The sequence below is a fragment of the Protopterus annectens genome, chromosome 14.part0 (assembly GCF_019279795.1).
Source record: "Protopterus annectens isolate FY-2018-M chromosome 14.part0, PAN1.0, whole genome shotgun sequence".
Taxonomy (NCBI): Eukaryota; Metazoa; Chordata; order Ceratodontiformes; family Protopteridae; genus Protopterus; species Protopterus annectens.
In genome coordinates this window covers 52892592-52914709 of record NC_056748.1, presented here as the reverse complement: position 1 = coordinate 52914709, position 22118 = coordinate 52892592, and the positions used below count along the sequence as shown (strand labels likewise).

Below are 22118 nucleotides of genomic sequence, written 5' to 3'. Positions count from 1 at the left end.
GCAAGGTTTCACCAAGAGAGAAATCCTCTGGAGGGGAAGCAAAGGGAATAGAGCCCTCTGAATCAAAATCCTCCTAGGTAGATAAGGGTAAATCCTGGTCATCACAGGAAACAGAAATATCAGAATCCTGATCAGAAGAATCATAAGCAAATTCAGTCCTAGGTCTCTTAGAGGGGAGGAAGGTTGGCTTCCCCTAATTAAAGTAATAAGGTCTTCAGCCATTCTTATCATTTGTTTTTTAGGCATAGAGGCCTGACCATGCAGTCTGGGCATCGGTTTTCTAGGCATGGATCGAGTTTTAGGCCTTGAAGAAGACGATGGCGTCAGTTTAATATGTAAGTCAGTAGGCCTGAATACACCCTCAGAAGCCGGTGCCTGCACAGCAGCTCCGGACCCATCCAAGGTAGAGACACCCACAGGTTCCACAGTTGAAGCATCTCGCAGCATACCGGACTCCGAATGGGTCTCAGTAGAGGCCTGCGAATCTGAAGTAGCGGGTATCAGGGGCTGCAAAAGCACCTCACTGAGTACCAGCGAACTGGCAACTAGCTTAGGAGAAGCGTCATCAGCAGCTTTGGACCTAGGCAGCCTCTCTCTGTCTTTATCTTTGCTTTTTTTGGAATGTCAGTAGTCGGGTGGCTTACCAAAGCCATATCTGGGTAATTGAACCGAGTACCAAAATATTTAGTAGCGTAAACATACCGATGACGAATAGTTCGTTGTTTAAATAAGGCACAAAACCGACAGCGAGGTATGCCGTGGTCAGGGCCTAGGCAAGGAATACAGTACGAATTAAAATCTTTATGAGGCATTTGCTATCCACAAAAAATACAATTATTGACTTTTACTGATATCAGTTTAGAGTAAGAAAAAGTTTTCCCAACGGGGTACTTAGCTTTAGTTGAAGACTTCAGTTCTGAAACTCGAAAACAAAAATTTCAGGAGTTGGCCGACCGGCACTTGCAAACTGCTTCTGCTTCGGGCACTGGACGTTAAGAAAGACTAATGTAATGGCGTCGGCTGCATGCTTTATACCCCTGACTACCTGACATCATGGAAGATGAGACAGCAACCGACGCAGGACACAAGACTTTGATAATAAGGCCATCTGAGGGCTACTGCAAGCAAATAACCCAAATGTGATGACTGCAAGAATGAAACACAAACATCAGATACATTTTGGAGAAGTATTTAAGAAGATCCTGTGTAACATAACAAAGATGCTAAAAGTACAGTTTTGTACCTACCATAAATGTAGATGTTCGAGTGCTAATACAGCTGCAGTCATAACAGATGGGTTCTCCTGCCGTCAGGCGGGTCCTCGGTCCGCCGAATTCCAAAGTCTAGGTCCGGCGTCGGTTGTCGTCACTTCTTCCCTGACGTCAGTGCGACAGGGGTATAAAGGAACCAGCCGACGCCATTTTCTTCAGTTTTTCTTTCCCCAGATGTCAGGTGCCCCCAGAAGGAAGGCAATACATAAATTTGTGTAATAAAGCAGTGCAATATAATCAAAATACAGTAGTTGCAAGCAAATACACCATAAATGAATACCCCAATCAGGTTGTATGAGGATGTGTTAGCCTATAGGCCTGTCCCAAGAGGGGAAGGAGGGGGGAAACCTGGACTGCAGCTGTATTAGCACTCGAACATCTACATTTATGGTAGGTACAAAACTGTACTATGTTCATCGTGCATACAGCTGCAGTCATAACAGATGGGTAGAATCCCAAAGCTAAGAAAGGGGTGGTAGGCACTAGGTGGAACTAGGAGGAGCCAGGATGCCCTGCAAGACTGCAGTGGCAAAGCCTGCTCTAGTTTTGGAGTATAATGGTAGGTGGTAGTGCTTGGAGAAGGTATGCACAGAACTCCAAGTGGCTGCTTCCAAAATATCTTTGGTAGGAACTCCTCTGAGGAAAGCTGCAGAGGTAGCTGTGGCCCTTGTGGAGTGAGATCTGATGCCTGTAGGTACAGTTTTGCCATGAAAAGAATAGCAAAAGCGTATGCAGTGGGCTATCCATTTTGAGATTGTCTGTTTGGAAATTGGCTTTCCTTGAGCTCCTACAGCATAGGACACAAAGAGCTGTTCTTATTTTCTGAAAGGCTTTGTTTTGTTCAGATAATAACGTAGTTGTCTGTGGATATCCAAGGAGTGTAGTAATCTCTCCCCTTTGTTTTGAGGATTAGGATAAAAGGTAGGTAAGTGTATGGCCTGATTCAAAGCTACCCTGGATACCACTTTAGGCATAAAGGACGGGTTGGTTCGTAAGGAAACTCTGTCCTGATGGAAGATGATAAAAGGCTGCACAGCCATGAGAGCTTGTAGTTCTGAAACTCTATGAGCTGAGGTAATAGTCAGAAGGAAAGCTGTTTTCCAGGACAAATATTGCAAATCTGATGAAGCAGCTGGTTCAAAGGGAGGCAAGGTCAGTTTTTCCAGAATGAAATTGAGATCCCAAGCAGGTATTGGTTGTTTTCTTGGGGGTCTTAGATTCTTAGCCCCTCTGAGGAACTGTCTTAAGAGAGGGTGAGAGAATAAGGGTGGATCATTGTTGTATTCTGCAGAAATGGCTGAGGCATGGATTTTGATGGAGGAGAATGAAAGTCCACTGCTTAGCAGCTCAGCTAAATACTGTAGTATTTGAGGTAAATTCAGTTTTCAGGATCCTGGCCCTTTTCTCATTCCAGACACAAAACCGTTTCCATTTTGCGGAGTAAGCTTTTCTAGTTGATGGCCTTCTGGCCTCCAAAATGACATCCTGCACCTCCTTGGAGAGTAGGGTCTGTTGTGATGCTAAGGAATCTTCCATGCGGCTAGATTGAGTGTTTTTAGCTGGCTGTGAAGAGTTTTGAAGCTGTGCTGAGTCAGAAGAAGAGGCATTAGAGGCAGGGTCCATTGTGGGGAATGCGTCAGGCTCCTCAGGAGTGGGTACCAGTGTTGTCTTGGCCAGTCCGGAGCAATGAGAATCATCTTTGGTCTGTCTGCTCTGGTTTTCAGTAGAACTTTGGGCAGCAGAGGAAGAGGTGAGAAGGCATAAACTGTCATTGATGTCCAACTGAAAGAGAGAGCGTCCACTCTCCAGGCCTTTGGATGGAAAATCCTTGAGCAGAATTTTGTCAATTGATGATTTTTGTGGGAGGCAAAGAGATCTATGCCTGGCCTCCCCCATGCTTGGATTATTTCTGTAAAAACTTTTGGATGCAATTCCATTCATGTGGATCTGTCATATTTCTGCTTAGGTTGTCTGCCAGCATGTTTTCCTTGCCTGGCAAGTACTGTGCTTGTAGTTCGATTTGTAAGTCCATGGCCATGTTCCAAAGTGACATGGCCAGTCTGCATAGGGGGTATGAATGTGTTCCTCCCTGTTTGTTTATGTACCACATAACTGTGGTGTTGTCCGTTCTTATCAATAGTTGACCTGGATGTAGAAGGTCCTTGAAAGCTATAATAGCATTTATTACTGCTAGCATTTCCTTTTGAGTGATATGAAGGTGCTTTTCTTTTTGGGACCATTTGCCTTGAATGCACCGATCTGTCATGTGCGCCCCCTAGGCGTAGTCCGAGGCGTCTGTTGTGATGACTTGATTTGCTTGATGCTTGCTGAATGGAAGACCTGTGTCTGTTTGGCATGCTTGAGCCCACCACAGAAATCCCTTTTGCAGACATGGAATTAGTGGTATTATTGTTTCCAAACTGTGGCTGTGTTGAGTCTATATGTTTTTCAGGTACCATTGAAGTTTCCTCATATGCAGCTTTGCACATGGGATTAGTAAGATGCAAGATGCCATGAATCCCAGAGCCTGCAGGATTTTCCTTGCAGTCAGCCTGGTGCAATTTGCTAGTGCTCTGAAGTATTGAGTTAGTTGCCCCTGCTTCTCTGGCGTGAGGTAGGCCATCTGGGTGTTTGTGTCCAAGCTGGCACCCAGGAAAATTATCTTCCGAGAGGGTATTAGCCTTGATTTCTTTTTGTTGACTGTGTATCCCAGAGAGCTCAACAACATTATTACATAAGCCAGATGTTTCAGAAGAATGTGCTTGCTGTCCGCTTGGATCAGGCAGTCGTTCAAATAAGGGTATATTTGTACCCCTTGAAGTCTGCAGTAGGCAATTACTGATGCCAGGCATTTCGTGAATACTCTGGGTGCAGTAGATAAGCCAAAGGGCAATGCAGAGAATTGATAATGGGTTGAACCTGCAAGAAATCTGAGGTATCTTCTGCAATTCTGTCTGATTGGGACATGCAGGTATGCCTCCTTGAGGTCCAGTGTTACCAGCCAAGACTCCTTGCCCAGCATGGGAAGAAGTTGCTGTAGAGTGAGCATCTTGAATTTTGGTACGAGTAGAAATGTGTTTAGGATGGACAGGTCCAAAATAGGTCTCCAATCTTTTCCCTTCCTTGGTACCAGGAATAGCCTGGAATAAAAACCTTGACCTTGTTCGTGCGTAGTACCTCTTGAATAGCTTTCATGTCTATGAGATCTGTAATTTGCCTTTGTGCCTCTGCCCTTTGATTGTGTGGCAGGTTTGGCATGCCTCTCATTTTTGGAAGGGTGTGAAAATGGAATCTGTAGCCTCTGTTTATAATGTCCAGGATCCATTTGTCTTTTGTGACAATATGCCAATTCTTTGAAAATAATGCCAGCTTTCCTCCTAAGGGGGCTGCCATTTGAGTCTTGCTTGGCATGCAAAGGGGAAAGTCAATGGGCTTGCTTTCTGAATGATTGCGAGTTATCCTCACCACCTCTTTGTGTAGGAGCTTGTCATTGTCTGCCTCTAAAGGATCCTTGGGATTGTCCTCTGCCCTCGGGCCTGTATCTGCCTCTTTGGGGTCTGTCCGTGGCTGGAAAGGACCAATTTTTGGAAGGCCAATTTCTACTGAAACGTGGGGGTTGTACCTGTAGAAAATCTTTCACAGTTTGCATTGATTTAGCCTTTTCCTCCATTTTCCTTAATACCTCCTCAGCATTAGCACCAAATAATACATCCTTTTGAAGAGGGGCATCTAGTAATTTAGCTTTGACATGATCAGGCAAGGTTTGTTCCTTGAGCCAGGCATGTCTACGTATGACTGATCCTGTAACAGCAGCTCTACATGAGGCCTCTAGAACATCAAAACCACATTGTAAGGTATGCTTACCCACTTGTTCTGCACTATGCATCAAATCCTGCAACTCCTTCAAGTCTGGTTGTTCAGGTTGTGACATTTTACTTTTCAATTGTGATAACAAAAACTGTTGGCATTTTAGCATATGGAACTGACAGTTTAAGGCCCTCATGGTTAAGGTAGCCGAGGTATATACCTTTTTTCCCCACCTTTCTAAGGATCTGGAATCTCTTTCGGAAGGTAATGGCTTTTAGCAGTGGAGGCCTTAATTCCCTTGGGGCCCTGTGAGATGGTTTCTGGGTCAGCAGCATGGCTTTTGTATAGAAATTGGTGTGAGTCAGGAACCCTGTAGTACCTGTCAGGCTTAACTGGGGCTGGAGGCAGAGAGTCCGGGTTAAGGCAGGCCTCCGAGTAAGCATCATCTAGGATGTCCAAGACAGGAGGTATAGCCAGAGGCCTGTGCTGAGGTAGTAAGAGAAATTCCCTAAGCCTTTTCTTGGAATCAGAATAATCTTGGCCTTCCCAGTGGAAGTGTTCCCTTAAAGTATGCAGAGTTTCCCCAAATGAGTAATCCTCTGGGGGGGATACAGAAGGAATGGACTCCTCCGCATCAGAGTCTTCAAAAGGGGAGTAAGAATGTTCCTGATCATCAGAGTGCTCTGAAATAATGGAGCCCTGATCAGAGGAGGGGAATTCTTCCTCCACTCTGGGCCTTTTGTCTGGTGGGAGTTGAGAACCCCTGATAAGAGTAATTAAATCCTCAGCCATTTTAAGCATCTGCTTTTTAGGCATGGGGCCTGGAGATGGGCCCTGGTGTAGCTTGTCTCTTAGAGTGCATGGCTGCTTTAGACTTAGTGAAAGCCTTGATGGAGAAAGAAGAAGAAGGTCTGAAGACTCCTTGAGTGGAGGTAGACCTGTCCACATTTTGAGGTTCAACGCCAAGAGTGGCTTCGGTATCTGTAGTCGGGGTGTGGGCCGAGGAGCCTGCGACCTCAGGCACAGGAGACACCGCCAATGAAGTGTCGTCGGTAGTCAGGGGCTGCGTAGGCGCCTCGCTGAGAACCGGAGCACGTGTAGTCGGCTTTGGCGTGGTGTCGGTAGAGGCCGCGGACCTCATGTGTCGGTCCTTATCTTTGCGTTTTTTAGGCAAAACTGGAGTCGGAGTATCCAACGACATAATATAGTTAAATGTTTTTCCAAAACAATGCTGCGCGAACTCCGCCCGACGCTTAATGGTGCGTTTGTTAAATGTAGCACAAAAGTGACAGACCAAGACATCGTGGTCTGGGCCTAAACAAGGTATACAGAGGGAATGGAAATCCTTATGCGGTATTTGCTTCCCACATGAAATACAATTATTAACTTTGTCTGACATCGGTCTGCGGCAAGAAAAGTTTCCCCAACGGGGTACTTTGCCTTCAAGAAAACTTCGGTTTCAAAATTTTCGTAATTTCAGGAGCTGGCCGACCGGCACTTGCAACCTGCTTCTGCTTCGGGCACCGCGCTGCAAGAAAGACTGAAGAAAATGGCGTCGGCTGGTTCCTTTATACCCCTGTTGCACTGACGTCAGGGAAGAAGTGACGACAACCGACGCCGGACCTAGACTTTGGAATTTGGCCAACCGAGGACCCGCCTGACGGCAGGAGAACCCATCTGTTATGACTGCAGCTGTATGCATGATGAACATCAGATAGAAGAAGTAAAAGAAAGAATAAAAAGTTTAAAGGTACAGGATATGAAACGGGATGAAGTAACAGCCAGAGAGATTGAAACAAAGTTAAAAAAAGCCTCTAATTGGAAAACCCCACGCCCAGATGCAGTACCTAACTTCTGGTTAAAAGTATTAACATCTTTGCACAAAGATTTAGCCAAGAGTAAGAACTATTTATATGCGCACCTTGAACAGACACCAACCTGGCTAAGAATAGGAATAACAACCCTCCTACTTAAGAGTGAACCTGCAAGCTACCCTAAAACTTATAGACCAATAACTTGCTTTCCAACGACGTATAAACTATACACTGGAATTGATGCCGACAGAGTTTATAGTCATTTAGAAGAAAACTCAATTATGGCAATAGAAAAAAAAGGCAATAAAAGAAAGTCATATGGAACAAAGGATAATTTGTTGTTAAATAAAGTCACAGTGGAAGTATGGCATGGACTGACTGCAAAAAAACATTTGATAGTATCTCACATTTATGGATAAAAGAGTGCTTAAAAATGTATAAGGTACACCCTACACTGACTACATTACAGTGACCATGAAACAGTAGCAGACTACTTTGCAATTAAGCCATTTTAAAGGACAAATTACTATCCCAGGGATAAAAATTAAAACGGGTATATTTCAGGGTGACTCTGTCACCACTGCTATTCTGTCTTGCCCATAACCCATTAAGCTGTCTGTTTAACAGCTTAGGTCATGGTAATTTGGCTCCTAGAAAACAACAAAGTGTAAAGACTTCTCATCTTCTCTGTCAATGGTTTAAAATTCTATAACACATCAGATGAGAAACTGAAAGTACAACTGCAAGTTTCAAAACTTTTTCAGATGATATAAGAATGTCACTTGGTCGTGATAAATGTGCAAAAGAAACCTTTAAAGTAGGAAAACTGCAGCACCAAGAAACATCAGTTTGAGACAAGAATGTGATATAAAAGAACTTGATCAAGAGGGACTGTATAAATATTTGGTAACTGATAAAGGATCAACAATAAAACATGAACAAATGCAAATAAAACTTAGTAAAGGAATACTTTAGAAGACTTAAATTAATCCTGACAACAGCGTTTACATCTAGGAACAAAATTCTAGCTATAAACCAATCTGCTCTTCCTGTCCTAACTTACAGTTTTGGAGTGATTGACTGGCCACAAAATGTGTTGGACAAATTAGACAGGAAAACAGAAAGGATGCTTCATTCTCACCAAATGATTTATAAAAATCAGTGCATACCAAGATTATATATTCCCCGTTCCGAAGGAGGGATGGGCATCCTTGAAAATGACTATATGCATAGATCTGCAATCATGGGACTGCACACACATCTACTGACCTCATAAGAACCAAATGTAGTGAAAGTTTTGAAACATGAGGAGAATAAATCTAAGATGACTTCTCTGCTTAGTCCAGCAGAAGCATATTGACATCAAGCAGGAATGGAAATCAAACCAGAAGTACATAAAAATCAGGCAGCAACTGAATGTGCCAAAAAACAAAAGAAAGAATATAAGGTGAAGGATCAGATGAGAAGGCAAGAAATGTGGAAAATGCATAAATATAGTTGCAAGTATAGAAAACTTCTGGATGAACCTAATGTTGATCAGGATCAAACACAGGAATGGTTAAGGAGTGGCAAATTCAAACCAAGAGATGATAGGTTAATAATGGCGACCCAAGATAGTGTGCTACGTACACGTTAATTTCCAAAGTCCACTGACTATGTGGGAGAAGCAGACAAATGTAGGTTTTGTAAAACAGAATTGGAAACAGTCGCACACCTCATTGCTGGTTGTGAAATAATAATGGCAGGACTGTATACGGAAAGGCATAATAATGTGGCAAGACTGTTGCACTGAGAATTGTGCAAACATTATAGTACTGAAGTGGCTGAGAAACAGTGAAAACATGAGCCACAAAGCATCATAGATAATGAAGTCTATAACACATGAAATCACCCATTACCAACAGTTCAAAAGACAGATGCTAGAAAACCAGAAATAGTGGTCCATGAAAAGAAGACAAAAGTAGGATTGATCATTGAAATCACCACACCCAGCGATACAGTGTCCTGTGTACAGAGAGACACAAAGTCATAAAATATCAGGATTTGCAGGCACAAATGAGAGCAATGTGAAAGAAAGATACCCAGACAGTTTCAAAAGTAGTAGGAGTGATGGGCCCTATAAAAAATAATCTACAATCATATTTAGATATGTTACCAATACATGAAACCCTGTACGAACTGTAGGAGGAGTCATTACTGGGCACATTGCGGGTGCTGTGAAGAGCACTTCTGGCTGACATCAAAGATTGAAACAATACTAATTTCATGAACGTTAATTGTACTTTGACTTAGGAATAGGGTTCATTCCTGTCTTGGTATTAGAAACCCAAAAGAATTGGAGAAATTAAAAAAGCGAAAAGTCATAATGTCTCTTAGGGAACTACAAACCATGATCAAAAGTACCAACTTAGAGAACAGATATATCAACACCTACCTGTAAAATATTTACTATATTCTTGTTCGATTTTTAGAGCAGCTTCAAACTGTTCTTTGGAATGTTTCTGAGTGACTTTATCTCTCAGGAAGATTGGGTCCTTTTGCTCCCTGTAAAAAAAAAAAAACAAAAAAAAAACAAGAATACAATGAAATGTAAAAAAATAATCCAACTTTGAACCATATTCTCAGCATGATTACTTTAAAAATGAGCAGACATTATCTGGCATAGGAAAAAAGTACAAATGTTGAGGTACTCACTATAGCAGTAGATACACAATAGTATTCCTGTCTCCCAAAATTGCCACATTTAGCTAATGGCACATGCAGAGAAAGGTACTGTGCCAGTAACAGATATGTTCAAAAATGGACAGGCACATATTCTCACAGTCACAAGCTGGCAGGTCACTGCTAACCCCCAAATGCCAGCCAAACAGACTGCAAGGAGGTACATCTGTTTGGATCTCACCTAGGGTCTCTGGCAAAGAACTCGTACCTGTATCTGCCAATGAGAAATATAGAGAATGAGATCCTCTACAGTGCGTTGCCGGTCACAATCATCTCTACCACTAATGAATTGATGACAGACATAGAAAGTCACCTTTCTCATACCAAACTAGGCTCTCCCACACATTAACATTATCATGTGTCTACAGTCCATCACCAGCTAAATGATATCCTGTATCACTGCCACTGGCAGGCATGACATGTAACACGCAAACAAGCTACAGTAGGGGAATGGAGGGTGGGAACTCGAAGAAAAAAGAAGATTGTTGAATAGTTTCTATTATGGTAAAATATCAAAACTACCAGCTCCACTGGTGTAGAACCATGATGTCTTGCTAAAACTCAGACAAATGGGGATTGAGTAACGGCTCAGGTGTCTGTTGAGTAATGGCTCAGTTGTCTGTTGAGTAATGGCTCCGGTGTCTGCTGAGTAACAGCTCAGGTGTCTGCTGAGTAACGGCTCAGGTGTCTGCTGAGTAATGGCTCAGGTGTCTGCTGAGTAATGGCTCAGGTGTCTGCTGCAGTAATGGCTCAGGTGTCTGTTGAGTAATGGATCAGGTGTCTGCTGCAGTAATGGCTCAGGTGTCTGTTGAGTAATGGCTCAGGTGTTTGCTGCAGTAACAGCTCAGGAGTCTGTTGAGTAACGGCTCAGGTGTCTCTGCTGCAGCTGGCAAGGAGCAGGAAAAGCAAATGTTTGCTTTCTCAGGGGGAGGACTGTGCTTGACATTTTCTTGGAAAGTACCTCTTGACCTGGTTCTGAAGGACACCAGACCAATAAGCAACAGGAGCTGGGTTGAATGATGGATGTGTCTGGATCACACCTACCCTTGAGCTGAGGGTGGGGCCATTCCCAGTACCATATCCCAATGAAAAAAGAAGTTATTTACTCACCATAATGTTCTGTATTGTTAATTTTTCATCTCTCCTCACATATGGGTCCGGATCCGATCCATTGGATCTGACTTGGCCGTTGCTAAGCTCATGGAAACCAAAAAGCTCTTGGATATCTCCCCTTACCCACAATGCATCTCTTCCTGTTACCTCAGATCGTGTTTGCTAGGATTATCCTCAGAAAGAAAGGTATGGAAATTTACATTTGAAGACTGTAAGGAGACCACTTCTGGAGTATGGAGAAAATAAAGGCATATATTATCCTTCCCGTCCTACCAGAAATCAAAGGTAGGTGCTTGGAGGGAGGGAATGTGAGGAGAGATGAAAAATCGATAATACATATGGAACGTTATAGAGAGTACATAACTTCTTTATCTGACATTGTTAGTTTTTTATCTCATCCTCACATATGGGACCAAGTCTCCAGCTACCTTTACCCTGGGCAGACTCATGCGAGGATGTTTCTCAGAATCATTGAACCAAAGGAGGCTCTTCCCCTGGAGACCAAATCCAACCAGTAATGAGTGACAAAGGCATGATGATTAGCCCATGTGGCCGCTACACAAATCTCATACAGGGAGGCATTAGATTGGAAAACTGCAGAAGCGGCCACAGCCCTGGTTGAGGGAGCTCAAACAAGTTTGAGAGGATCTATACCTTGTGTAGTGTATATGAAAGAAATGCAATCAGAGAGCCATTTTGCTAAGGTAACTTTGGATACTGGTAGGCCCTTCCTAGGGCCTTCAAAGGAGATAAATAACTGATTTGCTTTCCGAAACTCTTTAGTCCTATGCAAACAGAAACATAACTGCCTATGGACATCCAACAAATGTAGGACATATTCGCCTTTGTTGCTGAAGTTAGGAAAGAAAACAGGCAAATGTATGGTCTGGATTGATACTAGTCTGTGAAACAACTTTAGGCAGAAAAGAGGAGTTGGTACCCAAGGAAACTCTGCCTTTATGAAAAATCAGATATGGAGATTGGGAGGATAGTGGCTGAATTTCTGATATACTTTTTACAGATGTAATGGCCACAAGGAAGATGGTTTTCCAAGATAAGAATTTTATACCGCAAGTCACTGCAGGTTCAAACAGGGGCTGAAAAATAAGATGTAGTACCAAGTTTGTTTAGGTCCCACGGAAGAGAGGGATCTTTATGAGGTGGCCTTAATAATAGGGTCCCTTTTAAGAAGGCTTTGCAAAGTTTGTGGGAAATCAGAGACAAGTTATCTTTCCCAATGTGAAAATCTAACTAATTGTACTTTAACTGTACAGGCAGCTGCTCCATTACTAAAGAGATGAGCCAAAAATTCTAGAACGGAGTGGACAGGTGCTGTGAAGGGATTTACATTAAGTTGTTGAGCCCAGATTACAAACTTCTTCCATTTACTCCTATAAAGCTTTTTTGTGGATGGCTTATGGGAGGACATCAAAATATGATGGAATGGGGAGGACAGCATCAGTTGTCTGGCTATCGATGGAACTGGAGAAACCAAGCCGTCAGTTTGAGGTTGGGAATGTTGGGATGAATCATTCCTATCAGATGTGACAGAAGGTCCGGAACAGTTTCCAGAATCCAGGGATCCTTCTATAAATGAGACCAGGAAGGGAAAGCAGATTTGTCGAGGCCAAAATGGGGCAATGAGGATTATTGTTCTCTTCAACCTGTTTGCTTTCTGAACGAATTTGGGAATCAAGGGGATAAGGGAAAGGCGCATAGGAAACCAGGAGGTCAAACGTGTACGAGAGCATCCCTCAGGGATTCTCCTGGTAGTGGGGGATTAGAGCAAAGTAGCTGCTGCATTTGTTGTTTAGAGGGGAAGCAAAGAGGTCGCGGCAAGACAGGCCCCATTTTCATAAAATGTCTTCCGCTACTGACTGGTTGAGGGGACCACTCGTGAGGAATGAGAATGGATCTGCTCAATTTGTCCGCTATCCCACTGGACTTTCCTGGAATGTGCATTGCTACAAGAAAGCTGTTGGATGAGCTCACCCATTGCCATACTCTGAGCGCTTCTCGACACAAAGGGTAATATCTAGTTCCTCCTTGCTTGTTTATGTACCAGACCACAGACATGTTGTCCTTTTAAAATCTCCACTGTTCCCAGAGGAAGAGCAGTCTGAATTGCTTGCGACACTAGAAGCGCTGGCCTCATCTCCAGGATGTTTATGTCCAAACTGGCCTCGTCTGCAGACTAGGTGCCTTGGACCGTCTTCCCCAGATAATGGCCCCCACCCATGGTCACTGTGGCCTGTGGCTGAGGGAAAAAAAAGGGTCGACCTTATGTCAACTGCGCTGAATGAATCCACCATGAAAGGGTTCTTTTGCATGTGTTCATTTTGAAAATTTTGTAAGACATCAGTTGGTGGATAACTGACCACTGGGCAGCTGGAAGCCATTGTAGTATTCGCATCTGAAAACTATAGCTGCAGCCATTGATCCTAAAGCCTGTAAAACATGACGGGTGACTATCTTCTTGTTCTGGAGCAATCTGTTTGTTTGGCAACTTATTGTCAACACTCTAGAGGGTGGAAGTTTCACAATATTCTGAGATGTACCCAGAAGTACTCCTATGAATTTCAGTGTCTGAGAAGGGTCCAGGTGCGAGTCTTCGTAATTTATGGTTACACCTAGTTCTGTTCAGATATGAAGAACAGAGTCTCTTGTATGGATAAGTAGATGCCTGGTCAGGGAGGATAAGAGACAGTCGACTTAGCTGAGAAATGCCCAGAATCATTGTTGCCCGAGGTGAACCGCAACCACTACCATGCATGTGGTGAACATTCTGGGGGCAGTAGTGAGACCAAAAGGCAGTACTCTGAACTGGTAATAACTGACTCCCAGCCAGAAGTGTAGGTGCCTTCTCTATCATCTGTCCATTTTTATATGGTAGTACACATCCTAAAGGTCTATGGAGCACATTCAATCATCCTGTTCCAGGAAAGGAAGTATGGACTGAACTGTGACTATTCGGAACTTGCAGCATCAAACTGACTTGTTTAGTCTGCTGAGATCCAGAATTGGTCTCCAGTCCCCTGTTTTCTTTGGAACTAAAAAGAATCTTGAGTAAGTTCCGAATCCCCTCTTGTCTCGGGGGACCTCTTGGATGACTCTTTTGTCCAGCAGTTTGTGAATTTGAATGACTGCTTGATCACTTTGACTGAGTGGAATGTCTGGGGACTTTTTTGTTGGGGGGTGGTGACAGAAGGGGTTTGTGAACCTGTGGCTATTATCCTAGGCACCCACATGTTGGTAGTTACTTTTTGCCAGGCACTTCAGTGCAAGGATAGTTGATCCCCGACTGCCTCCAGAGAAGGGCAAGTGGGCCTCCCTTCAGGAGCACTGGAGGGGTTTCCCGAAAAAAGATTCTTAAGACCCTTGATTCTGTGGGCTGCCTCCGCTTCAAGGGCGGCGTTTTCCAGAACTGTCCCCCCCCCTGCCTCTGAAAGAAAACTCTCCATCTATGCCCTGGTAAGACCCTTGAGATTTCTTGAACCACATTTTACCATAGCCTCTCTGACCCTTAGAGTAAAGTCTCTGATGGGCAGAAAAGTGTAAGCCCATGGCAGAAAGGGTCTTATCTTCTTTTCCACACCTGGATAACATATCTTTGACCATGGAACCAAAAAGGGATGTGCCGTCAAACAGAGCATCGACAAACGAACCCTTAAACGGCTCCACAAAATCTCATAGGCATATCCAGGCATGCCGCCACAAAAATGTGCCAGAACTCACTGCTCTACTCATCGTTCCTTCGGCTGCATGCACGATGAGCCTCATGGAAGAGTTTGCTACAGAGTGTAGGGTCACTAACTGTGAAGCCACCTTTTCTCAGCTGCTCCCTCAGCTACTGCTCCTTCGGGGTAGCTGATAGTTCTTTGATCAGATCCCTTTGCAACCTGGTGAAATGGGAAAGATAATTCAGTGATTGTAATGCAAAAGTCACTGAAGAAAAACTCGCTTCCCGCAACTATCCATCATCCTGGAATCCTTATTAGGAGGATGAGTGGAGCAACTCTCCTCTGACAGTTCCTTTTTGGTCACTGCTGCCATGACTATGGTATCTACTGTAACCCCTTTCATCCAAAAAGTCTTGTCAGGTGAAGCAGTAATTACTTTGTTTGGTTTCCGGGGAGCAAGTTCGATGGAATCTGGCCTCTCCTATGCCTACCGCGAGATCAATTCTATGAGCTCATTGGTGGGTGGAGTGACTCAGGAGGTAGATGGTCGGGAACCAAAGGCTGCCAGGTACACCAACTCCTCAGGTGAAGGATTACTGGACTGGCAGCCACCTCTCTCTTTTAAAATCTCTAGGATTTCCCTAAAGGAAACACCCTCAGGAGATGATCATGGGGATCCTTCTCCCTTATCGAGGTCGGAGTCCTCTGTTGCTGACTTCCGTGGAGTCCAAATGCTTACTCTTGCAAGGCCTCTTCCAAGGGACCTCCTCAGTGGGATACTCTGGGAAGATATCAGAAGAGGCAGGGGTATCATGACAGGTACCCTGGCGCCTAAGGTCCTGTCATCCCTGTGGAACATTTTGGTCAGAAGAAGTGCACAGGGAACACTGACAGGGACTGAGGATCAGAAGGGGCAGGCAACTTTTTAGATATGGTGGCAGTTACAGCCCTCTCCAAAGCCAAAAAAGCTGACAGCTCCTGAGTGGAGAGGAACTCTGGCTCTGACAAGCCATGCCTGCAGGACAGGATCCTCTCCAGCTCAGAAGACAGCTCACCCGGAGTAAAAGTCAGAGCGGAGCTCACCTGCGCAGAAGCCCTGAGGCACATCGACTGCTCTAAAGGTCTGGGACTTGAGCGCACCCGTGGCCTGTGAGGCTCGTTACGGCTATGTGAGCTCTCTGGTTCTGAAAGACTGAAGAGCTCCAAGCAAAGATCTGATCCGAAGAAAGGGACATCTTCAGATCTCAGCAGAAAGACACCAGGCATACTGGATCCGATGACTGAAACTTGACCTGAGGTCAGAGGAGTTAGAGGGGGAGTGGATGGCTTGGGTAAATCATGGACCATTTGGGTCAAGGTTGACGGAGGACGTAGTGATGCCCTGCACCCACAAGATTTTTTGTACCATTTATTCCACGTCTTCTTCTGTAAGGCTCCTAGTTGAGTGGGATGAGGATGATGACAGAGATTTAGGTCTGCTCAAAAAGGGGGTCGGTACCATCCAAGGCACATGGTCTATAGTCGGGAAGTACAGAGTCCTCAAACGAGTCACAATCAATTTAAAGGGACATGTGGTTGGATCCAATGTGAACGGATCTGATCTATCATTAGCCAACAGACTTGGAGCCGAAGAAGCCAGATGCAATAGAGACGCTCGGCGCCAAAGGTTTCGACTGAAGCACTGAGTCAGTAGATTTAGGAGGTTTCAAAGTCTTAGATCTCGGCTCTGAAGGATCTGTAGGAGCCGAGGAAGGCCTCTTTTTTTCCTCTGTCAGAACTTCTGAAGGAAAAAGTAGAAGCAGGGCTTGAATGAGCCAACTTAGATTTAGATGTTGTCACAGATTTAGGATCAGTACCAGAAATGGCCTCGCCAAATTTAGATGATAGCATGCCCCTCAAAATGAGTTTATTTTCCTTTCAACCAAGGCCCTGTGGTTGAAGGAATGGCAAATAATGCAGTCTTCCTGCAGATGTAGGGGCCCCAGAGAGTATACACACCACACACAGAGTGTGAGTTAATGAAGGGAATTTTGTGACCACACTTTGTGCATTTCTTAAAGCCCGCTGGCTTATCCTGCTTCTCAGTCATGAAGAAGAAAGGGAAGGCCGAGTACACACCCACACATACATGCACACAAAACAAATTTCTCAGAGATAAAGAGGAAAGTTTTTTATTTATTTGTTAATAAGGAAAGAGAAGAGGAAAAAGAAACTACTAACAATATGCCACGGTGGTGCAGCGGTTGCATTGTTGCCTCACAGCAAGAGGTTCTCCTGCTCGATTCTCAGCTGGAGTGCCTTCTGTGTGGAGTCTGCATGTCCTCCCCGCAGTCGAGTGGTGTTCGAAAGACATGCGCGAATGGGTGTGCCTTCGTTGAAGGTTGGACGTCGAGCTGGCACCTCGCCATCATGAAAATCTACTGCCAATCATTAGCAGACCGGAGTTCCGCTGTGGCGACCCCTAACCGGGAAAAGCCGAAGGAACAACAATAGTAGTAAGGATACCGCAAAAGATTTAGGGGAGAAAGGGAGAGTAACCTAGTTAAAAAACAGTTACCAGAGGAAAACGGAAAGATAGAAAGTGAAAGTAACCTAATAAAAAACAGTTACCACCAGAAAAAAAAGAGTTCAAAGACCAAGGGGAGATAAGAAAAACTTAATTACACAAAAAACGAGCAAGAAGTAGTTAAGAAAAAGAAAGATTATTATAAATATCACCTGACTATCCAAGAGCTAGAAGGTTTAGACCATGTCTTTGAGAAGCTGCAAACAAGATCTGAGGTAAAAGGGAGAGTTGCATTGTGGGTAAGGGGAGCTGTCCAAGATGTTTTTGGTTGCCAAGAGGTTAGTAACAGCCGAGTCGGATCCGAACCCATATGTGAGGACAAGATGAAAAGTTGACAATATCAGATACTCAGTTTCAAAATTGGGTCAACATGCAGAGAGGGTAGGACCAAAACAGTACAAGCAAACTTACCCCCCCCCGTGAACAGCTGTGGAAATTCTTCGGTCTGCTACACTCCCACATAACCATGCCGATAAGTGGGGTATAGAAATACTGGTCAGATCTACTAAAATACACATGACCTGAGTGGACTTGGGGCTTAGAAGAAGCTATGCTTCCACAGGAGATGCAATGCTAAACCAGCTACAAAAACATATCTCTTATATAAATGTACTGTACTGCTTTCCACATTCCTCTCTTTCCAATTTTTTCTGTTTGGGTAGAACAGCAAGACGTACATCTACAAAGAGGAGGGGTTTACCTTTCAATATGCTTTGAAAAACCTACCTTGGCAAACATTTGCAACCTAAGTCTTGTAATGCATCTTCTAATATTTAGTAAGTGTACAAACTAATGAGCATGTTTCTGTAAAACTTGCCTGCTGAAGTCTGTGAAGAAGGCTGTGAGAGTAGTAGTCTCTACTTGAGCAGTTCCTGCAAATGTCTGCTGACCTTATCATAAAAAAATGAAATACAACTTGCCAATTATTCAGGAATAGTTTCTGGTAACTATTTGAAATTTCAATAACTGGACTGCAGAGTCCCAAAATATGGAGATTAGAAAGGCTGGGGGTGGGGGGTGGACACTTGCATATATTAAGAGCGAGACCACCATTTCATAGAGTATTCTCTCTTCTCTGAGGTATGGAGATCTTAGAACTTGCATATGCATGGGTCTACTTCTGTTCAACAAAACATGTTTCTTCGAAGACTAGAAGTAAGAACCCATTTCAGCGAAAGTGCACTTAAACAAAAGTACACTTTCGCTATTCACACTCTCGCGAATACTGGTTCATCGAACCAGTAATAAAAGAAAACAAAACACTGCATCACTGAATCATGGTACAGTGGAGATAAGGAAATATATCCTTCTCCCCACTGTAGTGCGATCTCGGAGTAAGTATATATAACTACTGGAGCTGTGTCTGGCAAAGTATAAAGTACAGTTATGTACACTTACCATAAATGTAGATGTTCGAGTGTATTCACTGTTGCAGTCAGCAGGCTACCCTCAGTCGGCCTGAATTCCAAAGTCTAGGTCCGGCGTCGGTTGCTGTCACCTCTTCCCTGATGTCAGTGCGCCAGGGGTATAAAAGATGCAGCCGACGCCATTGTCTTCAGTTTTTCTTGCCCCAGATGTCAGGTGCCCCCAAAAGGGTAGGCTAAAAATATGCCAATAAAACATGCATGCACCAAAATATATAATACCTTCATCTACAAGCAAATACACCACATAGGTTGTATAGGTTAGAGAAGAGCAGATAGGTTGCAGCAAAGATATGGGGGATGGTGAGTGTACACAACTGTACTATGTTCTTCATGTTTCACTGTTGCAGTCATTACATTTGGGTCGAATCCCAGACCTAAGGTTGGGAGGCTGGAGCTAAATAGCATTAGGACTGCAGTGGCAAAGCCTGCCCTGGATTTAGAGTAGAGTGGTAAATGATAGTGCTTTGTAAAGGTGTGCACTGAACTCCAGGTAGCAGCCTCTAAAATGTCTTTGGTTGGTACTCCCCTGAGGAAGGCTGCTGAAGTGGCTGCTGCTCTGGTTGAATGAGGCCTAATGCCCTTAGGCACTGGCTTGCCATGTTGTGAATAGCAGAAACGAATGCAGTGGCCTATCCACTTTGAAATAGTTTGCTTTGAAATAGCCTTTCCTTGTGATCCTGCAGCATATGCCACTAGTAGTTGCTCTGTCTTTCTGAAAGCTTTGGTTCTGTTCAAGTAGAAGCGTAGCTGTCTGTGTATGTCCAAAGAATGCAGAATTCTCTCCCCCTTATTCTGTGGGTTTGGATAAAAAGTAGGCAGATAAATAGTTTGGGTAAGGGCCACACTGGACACTAACTTAGGCATAAATGTCAGGTTTGTCCTCAGAGAAACCCTGTCTGGATAAAAAATGATAAAAGGTTCCACAGCCATGAGTGCCTGTAGCCTGAGACTCATCTTGCAGAGGTTATTGCTAGGAGCAGAGCTGTTTTCCAAGACAAAAACTTTATATCAGCTGTAGTGGCTGGCTCAAAAGGAGGAAGGGTGAGTTTTTCCAAAACATAATTGAGGTCCCATGCAGGTATTGGTGATCTCCTTGGAAGCCTTACGTTTTTGACTCCTCTGAGGTACTGCCTTAACAAGGGATGAGAAAAAATTGGTGGCTCTGTATTGTAATGAGCCGAAATGGCAGAGGCATGAATTTTCATTGATGAAAAAGATAGGCCTTTGTCCAGCATCTCAGTTAAGTATTGCAAAATCTGAGGAATATTTGGTACAGCTGTGTCAATTCATTGTGCCTGGTTTCTAGCACAGAATCTCTTCCATTTTCCAGCGTTAAGATTTTCTGGTACTAGGCCTTCTGGCCTCTAAAATGACATCCACTACAGCTTTAGTGAGAGGCGCGTTTTGTATCACTACATTATCCGCCATGCTGCCAGATTTAAGGTCTTTAATTGGCTGTGCAGGATCTGATTGTTTTGTTGGGATAGTAGATGAGGTATTTGAGGCAAGGTCCAAGCCGGGCATTGAGACAAGTTCCTTAGGATTGGGTACCAGTGCTGGTGGGACCAGTCTGGGGCAATCAGTATCATCTTTGGCTTCTCCTGTCTGACCTTTAGGAGTACCTTGGGGAGGAGAGTCAGTGGAGGAAAGGCATATATTGCTAAGCTTTTCCAGCTGAAAGATAGGGTGTCCACTTTCCATGCTTGTCTGTGATAAGTCCTTGTGCAGAATCTTTTTAGTTGGTAGTTGTGAGGAGAGGCAAATAGATCTATATCCGGGCATCCCCATTTCCTTGTTATCATGCTGAAGACCTCTGGATCCAATTTCCACTTGCGGGAATCCATGAGGTTTCTGCTTAGTTCATCTGCCAGAGTATTTATCTTTCCTAGCAGGAATTGTGCCTGCAGATGTACTTGGTAAGTCAATGCTGTGTCCCACAAAGTCATGGCAAGTCTGCAAAGGGGGTAAGAATGAGTGCCTCCCTGCTTGTTTATATGCCACATGACCGTGGTGTTGTCTGCCTTTATCAGTAGTTGTCCCGGATTAAGTAGGTCCTTGAAGGCTGTCAGGGCATTCTGAACAGCTAGCATCTCTTTTTGATTGATATGTAGATGCATTTGGTTTGCTGACCATGTGCCTTGAATACATCTTCCTGCCATGTGGGCCCCCCCAGGCATAATCTGATGTATCCGTTGTTAATGTCTGCCTGGCTGGGGGTAAAGTGAATGGCTGTCCCTTGTTCTGGTGACAAGCCTTCGCCCACCAATGAAACTCCTGTTGCAGGCAGGGAATGAGGGTAATTATTGTTTCCAGGCTGTAGCAATGTTGAGTCCAAACACTTTTTAGGTACCATTGAAGTTTCCTCATATGCAGTCTCGCATATGGAATTAGTAGAATGCAGGATGCCATGAAGCCCAAAGCCTGCAGAATTTTTCTTGCAGACAACTGGTCCTTTTTGCCAACAGGTTGAAATAGGTAGTCAGTTGCCTTTGTTTGCCTGGCGTGATATAAGCCATCTGGGCAGTTGTATTTAAGCTTGCACCCAGGAATATCTCTTGAGAGGGTACTAGTTTTGATTTCTTTTTGTTGACTGTGTACCCTAGGCCTGTTAGAAATCTCTTTACAAACGCCAGATGCTGTACTAGAATGTCCTTGTTCTCTGCTTGAATGAGGCAGTCGTCCAAGTAAGGATATATTTGTATTCCTCTTTGTCTGCAGAATGCAATTACTGGTGCCAGGCACTTTGTGAATACCCTGGGCACAGCAGATCAGCCAAAGGGCAGTGCAGAGAATTGGTAGTGCATTGAGCCAGCTTTGAATTTGAGGTATCTTCTGCATGTTTGTCTGATTAGGACATGCAGGTATGCCTTTTTTAGGTCTAAAGTCACAAGCCAAGCCTTCTTGCCCAGCATGGGCAGGAGCTGCTGTAGAGTCAACATTCTGAATTTTGGTATATCCAAAAATGTGTTTAGAATAGATAAGTCCAGTATTGGTTTCCAGGTCTTGCCCTTTCTTGGTACCAAGAACAGTCTTGAATAAAATCCTTATCCCTGCTCTTGCTCTGGTACTTGTTTAATGGCCCTCATGTCCATGAGGGATGAGACTTGCTTTTGTGCCTCTGCCCATTGATGTTTTGGCAGGTCTGGCCAACCGTTTGTCCTTGGCAGGGTATGGAAGTGAAACTTGTAACCTTGTGACACTATGTCTAGGACCCATTTGTCCTGGGTTATTATGTGCCAGTTTTGAGAAAAAAGTGCTAGTTTTCCCCCTAAAGGTGCTGCCAGAAGATAAGTGCTTGGTGCAGGTAGGGGGAAGTCATTGGGACTGTTTCCTGTATGGTTGCGATTTGTCTTCTCCACTTTTGGAGGTAGAAGCACCCCATTGTTTAGACCTGTACGAACCTTGGGGCTGGGATCTGCCTCTTGGGCATCTGTATCTGCCCCTTTGTGGTCTGTCTGACACTGGAAAGGACCAATTCTTTGTAGGCCAGTGTCTGCTAAATCTTGGAGGCTGAACCTGTAAGAAATTCTTAATGGTTTGCATAGATTTAGCTTTGTCCTCCATTTTCTTTAACACCTATTCTGCTTTAACACCAAACAAAGTATCATACTGTAATGGGGCATCTAATAATTTTGCTTTGACATGATCAGGCAGACTTTGTTCCTTTAACAAAGCATGCCTCCTGATGACAGAACCCGTGACAGCGGCTCTGCAGGAGG

General features: G+C 44.1%; 1 protein-coding gene across 1 annotated transcript in view; it reads right to left on the bottom strand.

The window, feature by feature from the left end:
- The window catches only part of DLG5 (discs large MAGUK scaffold protein 5), a 3463687-nt gene that overhangs the window by 46525 nt on the left and 3395044 nt on the right, over positions 1-22118 (bottom strand). The window contains exon 33 of the mRNA XM_044055764.1: positions 9327-9436. Coding sequence (XP_043911699.1) covers positions 9327-9436 — 110 coding nt within the window. The remainder of the gene's footprint in view (positions 1-9326; positions 9437-22118) is intronic.